General features: G+C 41.3%; 1 protein-coding gene across 1 annotated transcript; it reads right to left on the bottom strand.

Moving 5' to 3' along the window:
• Window positions 1–504: 504 nt before the first annotated feature.
• LOC133517251 (N-acetylgalactosaminyltransferase 6-like) lies at window positions 505–14,881 on the bottom strand. The gene is made up of 14 exons (XM_061850469.1): window positions 14,475–14,881; window positions 11,185–11,395; window positions 10,621–10,672; window positions 10,350–10,517; window positions 9,872–10,015; window positions 9,421–9,609; window positions 9,106–9,283; window positions 8,192–8,309; window positions 5,820–5,930; window positions 5,068–5,226; window positions 3,812–3,874; window positions 2,795–2,928; window positions 1,809–1,920; window positions 505–871 (listed from the first exon to the last, which is right to left on the bottom strand). The coding sequence occupies exons 2-14, from the start codon at window positions 11,368–11,370 to the stop codon at window positions 665–667; spliced, it is 1,821 nt and encodes a 606-aa protein (XP_061706453.1). The 5' UTR covers window positions 11,371–11,395; window positions 14,475–14,881; the 3' UTR covers window positions 505–664.
• Window positions 14,882–14,960: the final 79 nt, after the last annotated feature.

The raw sequence follows: 14,960 nt of genomic DNA on the forward strand, positions 1-14,960 counted from the left end.
TTTGAGTTGTTGTAAGTCATAAAATATATATGCGGTACCAAATGTCATTTTACCGTTATTTAAATGCAATGCGGTGTTTATTGAGGACGATGTTATTGACTAGTTTTAGGTCGGTCTACTTACAGCCGGTACTTTGCCGTCAAGCACTGGGCTTTTTGCTTTGAGACCTGTCTCAAAATAGGTAAACCGGCTACTAAGTTTCATAGACGACTTCTATTTCTCTCGTATAAATAGACCAGCCGGGCATCGCAGGCCCCGTGAAGGAGATATGTAGCGATTGACTAGCAGGAAACACTGCGATTCTGATCTGGTGTCGCATAAAAATGCGAACAACCGCTGAAACAAATGTACGGCGGTCGGCGTCCACCGTGCACGCAAGGAGCGTATTTAACCTAACTTGGGCTCTAGAACAGTAGAGCAATCGGGCTGTGTAGGGAGAAGGTAGTCTGGGTATAATAAAGGACCCTTCCGTACTACACTAGAATAGACTAGAATAGAACTCCTGAGTTTGCGCTCCAGCGAGATCAGTTGAGCGACTCAACCTGATCTGGGTGTTGTGAGGCAAAAGAACCAATGGGGGAGCTCGGAGCTTGCGTTCCCTTGCCCAACGGTCAGTTTGTTTACATGGTTTAACATCGTTAGCCTTTAGTTTCCCTCGTACCTGTTAGTTATCTATATACCAGTCGGGAACCTCGGGCCCCGTGACGGCGACGTGCAGCGAGTCCCAGCGCGACAGAGCGTCCTGGTCGACATGGTCGAGCAGGAACCGCTGCGAGTCTAAGCTGGCGTCGCACGAAGACACGAACAATTGCTGGTCAGTTGCCGAGCTGTCCAGGCATACTGCGGCTGACTTGCGGATTTGCTGCGATTTCTGGGAAAAACAGAGTGATAAAATGACTACTGAAAGTAGCACACGAATTACAAAATATTATCCAAAAATATAAAGCAACCCCGCGGTGTCGGGGAGCCGGCCACGGAACTTCCGGAACTTGACCTTCCTTCCTTGGTGAAGGTAGCTAGATGTTGTACCTAGTTATACCTAGCAAAAACGAGGGGTCCACAAAAATAATGAAATATCGACATAACTGCTTTCGATATGTAGGTATAAGTAATTAAATACCTCAATTGTGCAGAAAATACTAACAGTTTTAATTTAAACTGCCGCGAAATCTTCTCTAAATTATTTGTAACTTATGACGACATGACTCGTTATATTCGTCGTTTTTAGATTCGTTACAACGTGCAGCGGTAGCGGTGGTGGCCTAGTGGATTGATGTCCGACTTTCAATCCGGAAGTCGCGGGTTCAAATCCTGGCTCATACCAATGAGTTTCGGAACTGTGTATGGAAAATCATACTACCTATTCGGTGAAGGAAAACATCGTGAGGAAACCTGCGCACATCCGCAAAGAAATTCAAAGGTGTATGTGAAATCCCCAACTCGCATTGGGCCAGCGTGGGGACTATAGCCCAAGCCCTCTCGAACATGAGAGGAGGCCTGTGCCCAGCAGTGGAACGAATATAGGCTGAATTATTATATTATTATACAACGTGCAGCATCTTACGTGGCAATACAGATTGCGCCGATCTAATAGCACGAATTGATAAAATCGCTATCCCATTTATGCCCCGAATTCTCCTGAGGCAGCGAACTCATAATCTCTTCTCTCATACGCACTGTAGCGCACAAAATCTCTCCGACCATGCGACCTCTAAAATTGCTGAACTCGCTCAGTTCTGTCATGGGCCGCTAAGGGGTGAGGACTACGGTAGGTCCCAGCATATTCTTCTGACAGCCACACCACTCACCGGGTCGTACCGCCACTCCTGGTTGCCGCCGCCGAGGTGGCAGTCGTAGAGACGCACAGGACTGTGGGGCGAAGACTCCGGCAGGTCCCAGCATATCCTCCTAGTTTTCACTCTGCAAAAAACGATTTCTTTGTAGGTACTTTTTAGAGACAGTTGCATCAAACCGTCATCGTCACCTACATGTTACATGCGACGCGCGAGACTATTGCAACACATACGGAGTGTGTAGAAGATGGACTGCAGAAACTCCACAGTGGCAGGCTTACCCAGCGCGTTGCACGTCGAGCAGCAGTACACGGCGCGCAGCTGTCGTGACTGGTACTCATGTTTTGTTAGCTTGAAAATGGAGTCGGGAGTCGCGCGAGTGACTGAAATAGGCGAGTTAAGCCGTAAAATTAGAGTAGAACTATTAGTATTTCAGTAGAACAGTCTCCTAGTGGCCGTGGTAAGCCATGCCATCTGAACACTAGACCTCATGTTTGACTCACTTGATGTCCTTATGTCAGCTGAACTCCCACACTTGCTCGGTGACGTCCTGACACGGGTTCAGTAGAACAGTCTCCTAGTGGCCGTGGTAAGCCATGCCATCTGAACACTAGACCTCATGTTGACTCACTTGATGTCCTTATGTCAGCTGAACTCCCACACTTGCTCAGTGAGGTCCTGACACGGCTTCAGTAGGACAGTCTCCTTATTGCCGTGGTAGGCCATGATATCTGAACCCTAGGCTAGGTGACCTAGACCTCAAGTTCGACCACAGAAAACCACCTATAGAATCCTAATATTGGTAATTTTGTTCGCAACGCAAGTCACCAAACATTGAAGAAGTGGTTAAGCGCGAGATGGGTGCTAACGGCGTTGCGATTGGTCGTTTCAAGGAAAGCATCCACGCGTAGGCGTATTGTTTTGGCTTCATTAATACATTTAAATAAAAGTAAATAGGTAGTAACATTGATATCACAGTATTAACCTCATGTTTGACTCACTTGATGTCTTTATGCCAGCTGAACTCCCACACTTGCTCGCTGAGCCCGTCCTGACACGGCTTCAGTAGAACCGTCTCCTTGTTGTTGCCGTGGTAGGCGTCCGTGCACAAGTCTGGCGCGATCAATGGACGGATCTGAACACAATAAGCTAGGTGTTGAGGTGGACTTGAATGGTGGGGATTTATCCGCGCCTGACCTTTGCGTTTTTTACAAGCTATGACTTAGCTCTTCAAGTGGCATATGTCGTTTTTGTGTTATTGGAATTTCGATTTTATTTCAATTAGTCAAATTTGAAATTTAAATGACATAATCGGTCGGGAGTCGACGGCCTATCACTCCAAGGGTTAGTTTCACCCATCCCGTTGCCTGTAATCAAATCTCTCAAGCTAAATTAGACCCACATGCGATTATTCGACTGAGCTAAAACTTCACATACGTATGTAAATTGAATAACAATGCAATATTATGGTACCATCGATCTGATGGAGAATGCAGGTGACCATAGGAACTCTGGGATAAAGCAATGTAACCTGTTTTTGGGTTTTTAGGGTTCCGTAGCCAAATGGCAAAAAACGGAACCCTTATAGATTCGTCATGTCCGTCTGTCTGTCCGATTCTGTCACAGCCACTTTTTTATAAGTGCCTCAATGAGTATTAGTCGACGACAGTTTAAATAAATTTACAGTCAGCAATAAAATCAACCAATTTTTGGCAAAAAACTTATTTTAGATTTATTTAATTTATTTAATCAGTGGTTAATTAATTGGAGCCCATACAATAATTAAATCTGTATAAAATGACGAATAAGAGGAAACAAAAATAAAACATGAAGGAATAGTGAAATAGTTTAGGTTGTAGGCTTGTTTCCGTCGAGACAAATTCAATTAAATAAAACTCGTAGCGTCGTAAGGCGCGCAACGTCTCATGGTATTGGAGCATCGTAAATAATGGCGTAAGTGCCTTCGACAATAGAGTCCCTCTAATAGATACATATAATATTTGATTTTTTTAGCTTACCCGTCCTTCCGCGAACGCTTTTGGTTCTACAGGCGGGTACTTAGCAATGAGATCAAACGCCACCTGAAAAAGAACCACATAATATATTTATAAATAAAAAAAAGCCTGTGACGTAAATTTTATAGTAAATTACGTGAAATTTATAGCTCTTGGCCTATCGAGTTTCGGGCACAGATCTCCTCACACGACAACTCAAGGTGACACAGCATAGCTATACCATCTTCGTTAGCTCGATATCAGATCTGTGTCACCAACAAAAGGAACAACTTGCATTATGGTTCACAGCAACAGCCATGTCATGAAACTGTAATCGCCATTTTAAATTTCAAATTCGTTATATTCTTTTCATCACACTAAAGTCTATTTTACTCCCACGGGAGTTAGTTTTTTTTTACCATGTCACTAACTAGAACCACCAAGTAGGTTAAAAGTAAAATACTTGTTTAAAGTCAAGGTATTAATGAGTTTCTCTTTTAAAATACTGATGTTGATAATGTATTTTTTGTTGAAGTTTAAAACAATTTAATTTGTTTAATTTAATATGCGTTTAAAATATTTTTTACACAATTTTCAATCGCGGATGAATGTCGAATGGGAGCCTAACTTGTCAAAAAATGACAATATGGCGGACGAATGTCTGGAACGTCACCGTATTTAAGAATTATGTCACTTAAAATTTAGTATTTTTCTTCGCAAGCATGATGAAAAACATTGTGTGTAATTCCGGGGGTAAGAATATTGCAGATGTGCAACTCGAGTCGTTAATTCAGTCAAGCCTGCGGCTGTCGTGAATCTATAGACTCTCGTTTGCACTTACCCCCCTCGTTGCACAATGTACTATTGTGTTAGACCCGGCTTTTTGTCTAGCTAAAAAATATTTTGAATCGTCCCTCAAAAAAAGTCCTTCAAAATATTCTGATATGAACGGCAGAATACTGTTTTGTTGTACAATTCGTTTTAAGTTAGGTTATGTTAGTATTTTTTGATTTACGGCATACCCTCAGGAAGCCTGACACCCACCTATCCAAAGTGGCCCTGACCTGGAAGATGCCCGGAAAACGGAAACATGGTCGCCCTAATCTACTTGGCGCCGTTCCGTGGAGCAAGAGTTGGGTGTATTGGGGATAGGGTGGGAGGTTACCCGAGCAGCCCAGGACCGGAGTCAGTGGAAGAAAATGGTTCGAGCCCTACACCCCAGCAGGGGATAACAGGATGAAAAGAAGAGAAGAAGAGACATACTAGCTCAGTTCAGATACCTGCGTCATGAACCAGCGGAACGACTTGCACTTGAGCTTCTGTCGGATCGCCGTCTGTTCGTAGATGTCCCCGGTGTCGATCAGGCGGTAGTGTGGCCGCCGTTGGTACAGGTATTCCGCGTATTCGTCCATCCACACTTCCGCTACTCGCCGGTAATTCTGAAACAAATGCTATTACTAAACCAACCAAGTACGATACAAAGAGCTAGATGAAACCATAGAATAGCAACCGGTCTCCAAACTGCCATGGGCGTAGGCAGGTACAGGCCGGGGGGGGGGGGGGGGTTTTGCAGGTGTCCATGGGTGACGGTAATTGTCACCATCAGGCCATTCATCTGCTCGTTTGCCTCCTATATTTATCATAAAAAATTGCGTATCTATCTATAACCTCCTAAAATCTATAAAATATCGAAAATTCGTCAACGGAGTTTGAATCTACAGTGTAAGTGTAAGGCCTGAGTGGACGCTCGAGTTGGGCGTGCAGCGTGCATGTTAAACAAATGCAAACGTATAGGAGCGGCCTCAGTGCACGCTGCTCACATCACTTGTGAGCCCGACGCCACGCTGCACGCCCCGCCGAACGCTCCGCTTCGAGCGTCCACTCAGGCCTTACACTAAGAAACAAAGATATTTTGTATTAATTAAAAACTGAACAAAACAAAAGGAACTCTGTTCCTATTGAAATATTTAAATTACATCGAACTTAATAAGTCGTATAGGTAGGACCGTGAGGCTTAGAGGTCGTTGAGTACCTTGCCCACGAAGTCCCCGTGGTTGGGGTTGGGGAAGGGCGCGAACTTGCGGTACACGTGGCCCACGCGCGAGCACGGCGCGTCCAGCATGCGCCCGCCGCACTGCCAGATCTGTACGTGTGCATCAGATTGTTAACCAACTCTATTCTGTATTTTAAAAGGAAAAATAGTAATATATTTTTATTTCATTAATAAGTCTTCAATTGGCTCCTTCTACAATCCATCTTGTTTTTTTTTTAAGGATCAAATGTCTATAGTGTCTAGGTTCTGACGGAAGATGAGCGCTGTGGTCTCCGCAGCATTTATGCTGAGTCAGCGCCTATTCTTTACCACAACACATGACTCTCTACTAATATCTCTACTAATCTAAAAATAAGACACGTAATAAATACATTGTTATTGATATTAGTGTCAAATTTTATGTTACTTTTTCTTTGTCTCTTGTCAATTTTCTTTTTCTCTTGTTATTTGTTTGTGTCACAAACGCCTCTAACAAAATGATATTGTAATGTGACGTCACATTACATTAGTCTGTCCGAAATGTATGGAAGATCAAGAAAATTGCTATTTTGACCCTGAAATATTACGTTTATGTATATAGTTGTCATACAATTTATGTTTCAATAAAATGTAAGGAACCGAATGGTACCATTTTCTTTTTTTTTTTTTGTTAAAAAGAAAAAATAGAGACCTTATATTTTATTTATAATCTCAATATGTCTTTTTAAATTCCACTTTTTTTATAATGGACGGCTCATTTTCTACCCATTTAGCTAAATTTTGCTATAATATTCAACATGTGTCAAGTACCCAATTCCGCATACGTTTTGACCTATAGGGACCGTGCGCGTTGGAGGGTCTGCCATCTTGTGGTCTGAATCGGAACCATAAACAGGCATATTTACACGTCAAGTGTTTTCTTGTGCATAGTAGGTTCTGCCATCTTGTGGGCTACATCGGAACAAAAAACATCACATTTACACCTCGCGCCAAAAATCTGACGGCTCCTGTGCTGCCTCCTATAGTTCGTGCACGCTCCCTATAGTATGTTACTGCTGGGATACATTACACGACCCCGGCATTTCAAGCTTCGATCACGAATAAAATGCTTCCAGCGTAAACAATGTTCCATTCAAATCTCAGCACGTCTTTTAGAGTCGAAACATTTACAAGGAAATTCATTATTTTGTTATTACTCAATACTAATAGTAGTATTGAGTACAACTACAACAACATAGGTTAATCGAAGAGTTTTTAGTATATCGAACGAACAAAACTTTTTAGCAAAATAATTATTTTCTCTTTTCATGCTCGTAAAATTGACATAAGTAGCGTGTAAGCGACATAAAATTGCTTATTATGCCAGGAAGCATAAAATCATCTATTACGACCCTTATTAACTAAGCAATAAAGTTCAAAATCTGCTACACAAACTACTGGCGCGCCCCCTACCGGCCTGAATACGATTTTCTTTAGTCTTGAACAAATACGGTAAAATAACCTAAAATATTGGATTATTTTGTAATTTTTCTTCGCAAGCGAAGTGAAAGGCAGAGCGTATAACTTTGGCATAAATGTCCATTTTTATTCTCGACTATATTGGTCCTCTCTGCGCTCACGCCAATAAATTGGCTGGGATAAAAATGGCTTCTGTAAAGTACAATCTACTATTTTAAAAGCACACTTATTGTCTTCTATCCATCTTCTGACAATAATGTTAGATGACGTTAACGGCTCGAAGATACCAAATTACTGTATTGTCGCCTATTGGAAGAAATTGTCATAAGCTATGAATAAAATTTAATTAATGTTTTCACAGTGAAATATAGTTTAGTGCCACCTACTCTACTGGGTACTTCATTCCAGATAACATTGGACTCTAGAAGATCACAAAATCGGAGATTCTAAACCTTTTCTGTGAAGGTGTACTACAAACAACTTCGATTCTGATACAACGAGAACGAATACATAAGCAAATTATAAACTACAATTAGATTACAATTACAATTATTACAATTTTGCTGTGAAAGTTGCTTAAATGATCGGTGGATAAATATACATAGGTATTCGTTTTCGATTTTTTATTTAGAACTAGGTTCGGAACGTGTAATTGAGAAGTGTTACTTATTAAATGACATCCAAAATGTCGTATTATAAAGAACCACTTTTTCTACAGTCTAATCCTATCTGAAATGGGGTATAGTTACAAGTGTAGTTATACTTGCCGCAATAATATGTAGCAAGTCAGGTATCTTTAGCTCTTTCGCACTTGCACGGCCTTATAGAGCGGGAGTCCCAACAGTATTGGGCGACTCGCCACTTGGTGCTGCGGCAAGTATAAATAGTGATGCAGGCTGGGCACCGGGCATGACCTTGAAGCTGAGCTCGTACTGCTCGCCGCCCCAGATGTCGAGGCCGGGGTCGTAGCCGCCGAGCTGCCAGAACCACGCGCGCGAGATGGCGAACAGCCCGCCCGCCATCACCGGCGACCTGCGGCAGTCACCACCGACATGCTTAGCTTAGCAGCGGAGCACGGCTTAGCACGCACTGCGATTCATTTCTTGCGGTTTTAATCTTACAAGTGCGTGCGCTTATGAAGCATGCCGTAACACTTTTTGCAGTTCTAAAACCGCAAGTAATTACTCACAGTGCTTTCTAAGCCTAAGGGCGCCCGCTAGCTGGCGCGGTTGCACGGAGCGGGTAAGCGGTTTACCAAACATAGAATCAGCAACGATAACTGGCGCGGACGCGTGCGACGGATTTTACCTACGATGGCACCCGCGTGCGTGCGCCCTCTCCGTGCACCCGCCCACGTGACGCTGACGCCCCTAAAACGTATAGTCAGATCGCTAAAAACATGACTATTTCGTTTTTCTTCTTGGTCAATCTACTTCACAGCGTGAATACAAAGCAGATTTAAGCTTTATCGCAAAAATCGGAAAGAGCCAACTAGTAAAAAGTCATTAGAATCATCTTGAAGGTCCAACAGATTGTCGGCTCTATTTCTATGAACAATAGATTACAAGTCAAATAATAGATGAGGACGGTTTCCAGTGCTCCGAAGAAGCATGCGCATGTAACTCTAGAGTTTACACGCCCATAAATTGTGGGCGCTGCTTAACGGGAAGGGCTCCGGCATGCGGGCCTGGTCGCGCGGCAGCGGCGGCAGGCGCTTGTAGAACAGCTCCCGTCGAGGGTACTCACGGGAAGGGCTCCGGCATGCGGGCCTGGTCGCGCGGCAGCGGCGGCAGGCGCTTGTAGAACAGCTCCCGTCGAGGGTACTCACGGGAAGGGCTCCGGCATGCGGGCCTGGTCGCGCGGCAGCGGCGGCAGGCGCTTGTAGAACAGCTCCCAGTCGAAGGCGCCGCGGGCGCCCTCGTCCTGTGCTCGGTACTCGAACGTGGCGTAGTCCAGCACGTCGATGTAGGGGCAGACTGCCGTGCGGTAGTCTAGAGCTATCGGCTCTGGAAATATATACAAAATCAAATAAGTTTTTTGTCAGAAATGACAATTTTCTTGCAGGCTGTCTATACTTTTCTTTCTTTCTTTTGTCTTGAGTAGTAGTTAAGGGTTATGACGCAAGCTTTAGAGATTTTCTCACCTAGCAACGGTGGCAGCCAGTTGACGTTAGCCTCCGTGTGCGAGTCCAGGAACACTAGCACATCTGCCGTGGCCTGCCGCGCGCCCGCCAGCCGCGCCGTGATGAGCCCGCTGCGTTTCTCCAGCCGTATGACCCGGGCTTTAGGGATGTTAGCGGCTAGGTACGCGTCTAGCTTGCCTTTTAGGAAATCTGAAATAAGGGACTGTTGTTATAATTGATGTATAGATATCGGGACCCCGCTTGGTTGCAAAAAAGAGTGTGATGGGGCGCGAATCTTGGTAGGGTATTTTTAAAGTGAGAAGCATATAACGTACCCTTAGTACCAGCGTCGTCCACCAATAAGACTTATCTTAATAAATACTGCGGCAAGCGGTTCACGACGTTTGCGTCCGGAGTATTCCAGTGCTCGTTGTACACAATACCAACCCACGACCAACAACTCTGAACCTACCCTTGGTACTCGCGTCGTCCACCAATAAGACTTCTCTAAGCAAATGCGGCGGCGAGCGGTGCACGACGCTCTGCGCCGTCCGGAGTAGGGTGCTCCAGTGCTCGTTGTGAAATGGCACCACCACGCTCACAGTGGGCAGTGATTCTGGAAAGCGTAGTACATTGTGAAAAAACTGGTCAAGAAAACTACAGAGTGGACGCCAAACACAGTGCGGCGTCACAGCAGATCTCGAAGAAGATGGCGGCACGACCTTGACGTCTTTCGGGAAGATTGGCCTAATATTGCCATAGACCGAGATGCGTGGAAGAAAGAGAGGGAGGCCTTTGCCCAGCAGTGTTCAAGATTCAACTTAGCGATGTGTTTATTGCCTGTTGTACATGTTTTTTTATCGTATAGGGATTCATTCCAGAGATGCCTTTGACGAGAGCAGAAGAGCTCTATTACCCTCCCATACTTGTATAAATCTGATATAACTAACCTATATACAAGCGTGTCTTGCACAGCTTATGCCTGATGTCCCTCAAGGAGCGGTTAAGGGGAATTTTGTCACTAAGAGCTCCATTAAAGCCATTGACAGCGTAGAGACTTTTTTCTAGAGAAGCCTCTGATGACGACAGAGATGCGGGCTTGCCTTGCTCTCCAATACCTGTTCACAGAGACCGAGAATTTATATAGCATTTTAAACTCGGAGTTTATTTATATCATACCCATTAGCCCTGAAAAAGGCTATAAACCTTGAAATAACTTACCTGTGCGTTTTTCATCCTGTTCTATTTGAATATAGTTGTGCCAATCTATTTTCTGAAAAATAAACAATGTATGACTACATGTTATACAGATTATTCCTCAATGCTTGACTAGTAAAAAATATAAATTCAACATAAGTCAAATTTGGTAATACAAATTCAGTGACTGTGTCCGGAACAAAATAATTCAATTTCCTTTAGGAGTAGCTTTTTTAAAAAGCGCCTCGTTCTTTTTACGTTAATAACTGACACCGCGTTATAAAGCGAAGCGAAGAACGCGAGATCACCACACAAAGGTGCGATTCTACTTGTAAATAAGTATGATAATAATTCACTGTTGATAATAATATATAATAGTTTATTAAATTGCTGTGAATAAAACAAAGGCGAAATTGCGTTTATCTATAAAGACAAAAGATTTATTTTTAAATTCCCTTGCTTGTAGATTCTCATGCCGCGAGCAGCACTACTGAATCGAATTCTACAATTTCATACTTCAACAGCCCTTGTTCATTACATAGTACCCATGATATCGAGATTTGTTCTGAGAACTATGATGGCACTTACCTTTGTGCTTTTAGGCACAAATATAGGAATGTTGGTGCCGCTTAACGCAATGAAGTGGGGCACCACCGCCGGCGGCGCGCTGTCGGTGAGGTCGGTCCATGACCTCAATGTGTATAGCACTATCAGGATTATGACGAGGAATATGAGGTTTCGTAGCCGAAGCAAACGGTGCCAGTAGCGACGCATGGTGTAGGTTTACGCTGGGTTTGATCTGGAAAAAATATGGATAGATAAATAGATAAGTAGTAAGTATACTCTTATAGTGTCGCCATATCCGCCAGTCTGTCTGTCTGGCCGTTTGCAGCTTAGCTCAATGATCATTACTATCATTCATTAGTACTAGAAAAAAGTTGTATTTTCGCATATATCTATACCTCATCATAAAAGGTAATAGAAATCTGACCGAGGCGTGGTGCGTGTCGCCGCGACATGGCCAGGTCGTGGCCATACCGTGTCCGCCGTCTACAGTCGGAATTTAGCTGTCATCGAAAAATGTGCGAGTCAATTTTCTTAAAATGCCGTTGTTTCGTGTCGAAATAGGAGTGTATCCAAAAACTATAAGGATGATGGTGTTACATACCACATGTGGGTACATTTTTTTTCACGTATTAGTCTATAAAACCATACAATTTTACAAATAATTCCAGTGACTACTGATTTCTCCGAGTCGGACCATTTTGTGAAATAAACGCGTGGCAATTTGAATATGCATTCTACATTGATGGTTTAGCATGGAAAACTATTTGTTGTGTGCTAAGCAACGGCGCAATGTATTAAGGTTAAGGCGCTAACGATATTCACAACGGCATTACTGTTTCTTGGCACGACCGCCAACCGCTAGCCTCTTGCCGCCGCGAAACAGAGTGGCGCTCGTGCATAATTGATGTTTGAACGTTATCGATAAAAATGTCTGGATATAGTGTGTATGGAAGTAATTACTTTTCACTTAATGTAGTATACCCATTAATTTCAATGTAATATCGAGTAGGTACGTCATGGAAAAAACTGTATTCATAACAATTATTTATTACATTGTAGTTTATACCTATAAGTATATCTTAGTCAGAGTCCTAACAACGATTCGAATAACTGCACTAAGTATAATCAAATATGTTCATGCTTGCAAAAATATAATTTAACATAATTTTCTTTCGCAGCTCTTCATAACTCTATGTAATATTCGGATTCTGGTAGCCACATATGCTATAATAAAGAAAGTTCATTCAAAAATACAATTGTAACTATTTTAATAATGTAACCCTGATTTTTACTCCCTTTTGAAGTACAATCCAGACGAGTGATCGCGTCTAACGAGAATCTCACAGTAAACAATATAAACAAACAGTAAATAAAATCGTTACTAAAATTTAAAAACAATCAAATTAATTATTTATTAATTTTTGATTCGCATAAAATAAGCTTTCAATTCATGTTACATTTTTTAAAATTAAAAGCTTTAGTATTACATTTATCAATAAAAACCTTTGAGGCAGAACTTATGGATTGACTGATATACCTTACTCCTACCTTGAAAATCATAGCTTGCAAATAAGGTCAAATATTTAAAGGAAAATTAAATAAGACAATGGCAATTATTACTTAAAACAAACGTTTTAATGTCAAAACAATAAGGTAATGTTCAGAACATATAAAATATCGATAGCTGTTACTTTATCGACTTTTCCTCCCTCTAGTGTCGCCACTCTCGTTTCTTACTTCGCGCGGTTTGTCCAATCACAGTGCGTGCGAGTTGGTTGTCTGGCCACGCCCTCAGTGATGTGGTGGGGGACAGTTGGAGACAAAGAGACTCATTGAAATTATGCTTCGTTATAAATCTCCTTACTTCTTATATCTATGATCTATACCAAAGTTGCGAATGGCGATTTGTGATTGATAAACCACACCAACAAATTTACAAAAAATAAATAACTAAATCTAGTTATTTGTTTTTTGTAAATTTGTTGGTGGTGGGTTTTTAGGGTAAGTAAAGTGGAGATGAATTTTACATCAACTTTTTCTTCCTTCGTTCAAATAAATGTACTTATCAGCCTAATATCATTTATTAATCGAGAGAGTATTACCTACTGCACAATTTACGTACGCGTTACGCAATATTCAGACAAATTCAATAGAAGTATTTATTGTCCTTCGAAGATGTCCTTCTGTTCTGCAGGAAAACAAGAAGATTTGAGGAGATTGGTATGGGAACGCCGCCGGGACAGTAACCTGCAGCTCCAACTTCAGGGAATTGGGCTGAATGAACGCAGCACGCGATCGACAGCCCGCCTGCTTCCGGCCGGGCGTCCCTACACTACATCTACATCTACTCTATTGTGTCTATGTTCAAGGTGACGTAGCGGCTATGTAGGTAATTACATTTATGATGTTTAAACAACATGTTGCTTAATTAACACATGTATAAATTAATATACATTAAATTAATGTTATTATTATTTGAGGAGTGTCTTTTCAAAAAAAAGGTCTTATTTCCATTTTTCTTTTTCTTTTACTTTCAATTCAGTTCTACTTATAACATTCACATCAAAAGTGCTTAATTCTGAAATTGTATAGTCATTTAAATGTATGCAATACCTTAGCATTTATGTCAACTTACATTAGTAGAATATCAAAAAAAAAACAAAATGAAAACCTCAGCTTTATGTTCTTCCCAATTTCCCGAAAACAGTTTATAGTAGAAATAAGCCAGTATGAAAAGACATTTCTCATTTGTTATTATAGCAGCATTTCAACTTTCTGCCTGTCTTGAGATAAAGCCTGATGGCAATTGGTCAAGAGTTATAATCATTCTTCCATTTGTCACCTAAAACATCTCACGGAAAACTTATAATGAAAAAATCTCTTAGATTTAGTCATGCCAAGGAACTCTCAATAGCTCAGCGGTTATCAAACAAACGCACAAGCATCGCCAGCAATCACATTATTTATAATCATCAAAACATTGTCACACTGTATATCAATTTTGTATGAACGTGAAAAACTGACTCAAGTCATGTTAATTAGATATAACAAAGCTTCAACACGGAAGTATGGTTTTATCAATACCATTCAAAAGCAGTAAAAATGCGTAAATTAGTAATTATAGTCGTAAAATGCATACTGATAAAACCTGTTGTGACAGAAATAAAAACAGTAGAATGGACAATGTTATCAATGTGTAGTTTCCATGTAATTTTAAGCTTAAATGCTCAGCTGCAAGGCGAAAACAATGATACCGAAATACGAAATAAATTAATGTTATGAAAACAAGTAAAACTGCAATTCTACATTACCTTTCGCACCAATCTGCAAAATTTAACAAATCGATATTAAAATATATGTATCTTATACATTTAATTGGCCAGCCATAAGTATCAAGTAACACTAATTCTGTTAGATAAAATAAATTATACAGGTCTGTTTCCTTCTAAACAAATTTTGGATTTTTATCTAGTAAACAAGACCGGCAGTCCAGCAACAGCAGACACGCAACTGACACGACAAAATTAAATAGCTCTCAGCTCAGTATAAATGTCATTTGAACAATGTACGAGAAAAGCAGTAACATATATGATGATTCGAGTGTTAGACAGAAAGAAAGCATTTGACAAATTCAACTCTGAGGTAACCGAATTTTATCGGCTTATACTTTTGTTTTTAATTATTTGTAAGGCGTAGGCTGGCTGCATTCAACCAGTATTAGTACAAATAATATAATACTATAAGTCTATAAATCGTCTACTGTGAGAATTCAAATTTATGTAAATAGTTAATTAACA

The sequence above is a fragment of the Cydia pomonella genome, chromosome 4 (assembly GCF_033807575.1).
Source record: "Cydia pomonella isolate Wapato2018A chromosome 4, ilCydPomo1, whole genome shotgun sequence".
In the NCBI taxonomy this organism is placed as follows: domain Eukaryota; kingdom Metazoa; phylum Arthropoda; class Insecta; order Lepidoptera; family Tortricidae; genus Cydia; species Cydia pomonella.

Coding starts and splice junctions, on each gene's coding strand:
- LOC133517251 (XM_061850469.1), bottom strand. CDS start 11,370: ATGCGTCGCTACTGGCACCGTTTGCTTCGGCTACGAAACCTCATATTC. Junction 8,310..9,105: donor CGCATGCCGGAGCCCTTCCC/GTGAGTACCCTC, acceptor TGACTGCCGCAG/GTCGCCGGTGATGGCGGGCG. Junction 2,929..3,811: donor AAGCGTTCGCGGAAGGACGG/GTAAGCTAAAAA, acceptor TATTGTGTTCAG/ATCCGTCCATTGATCGCGCC.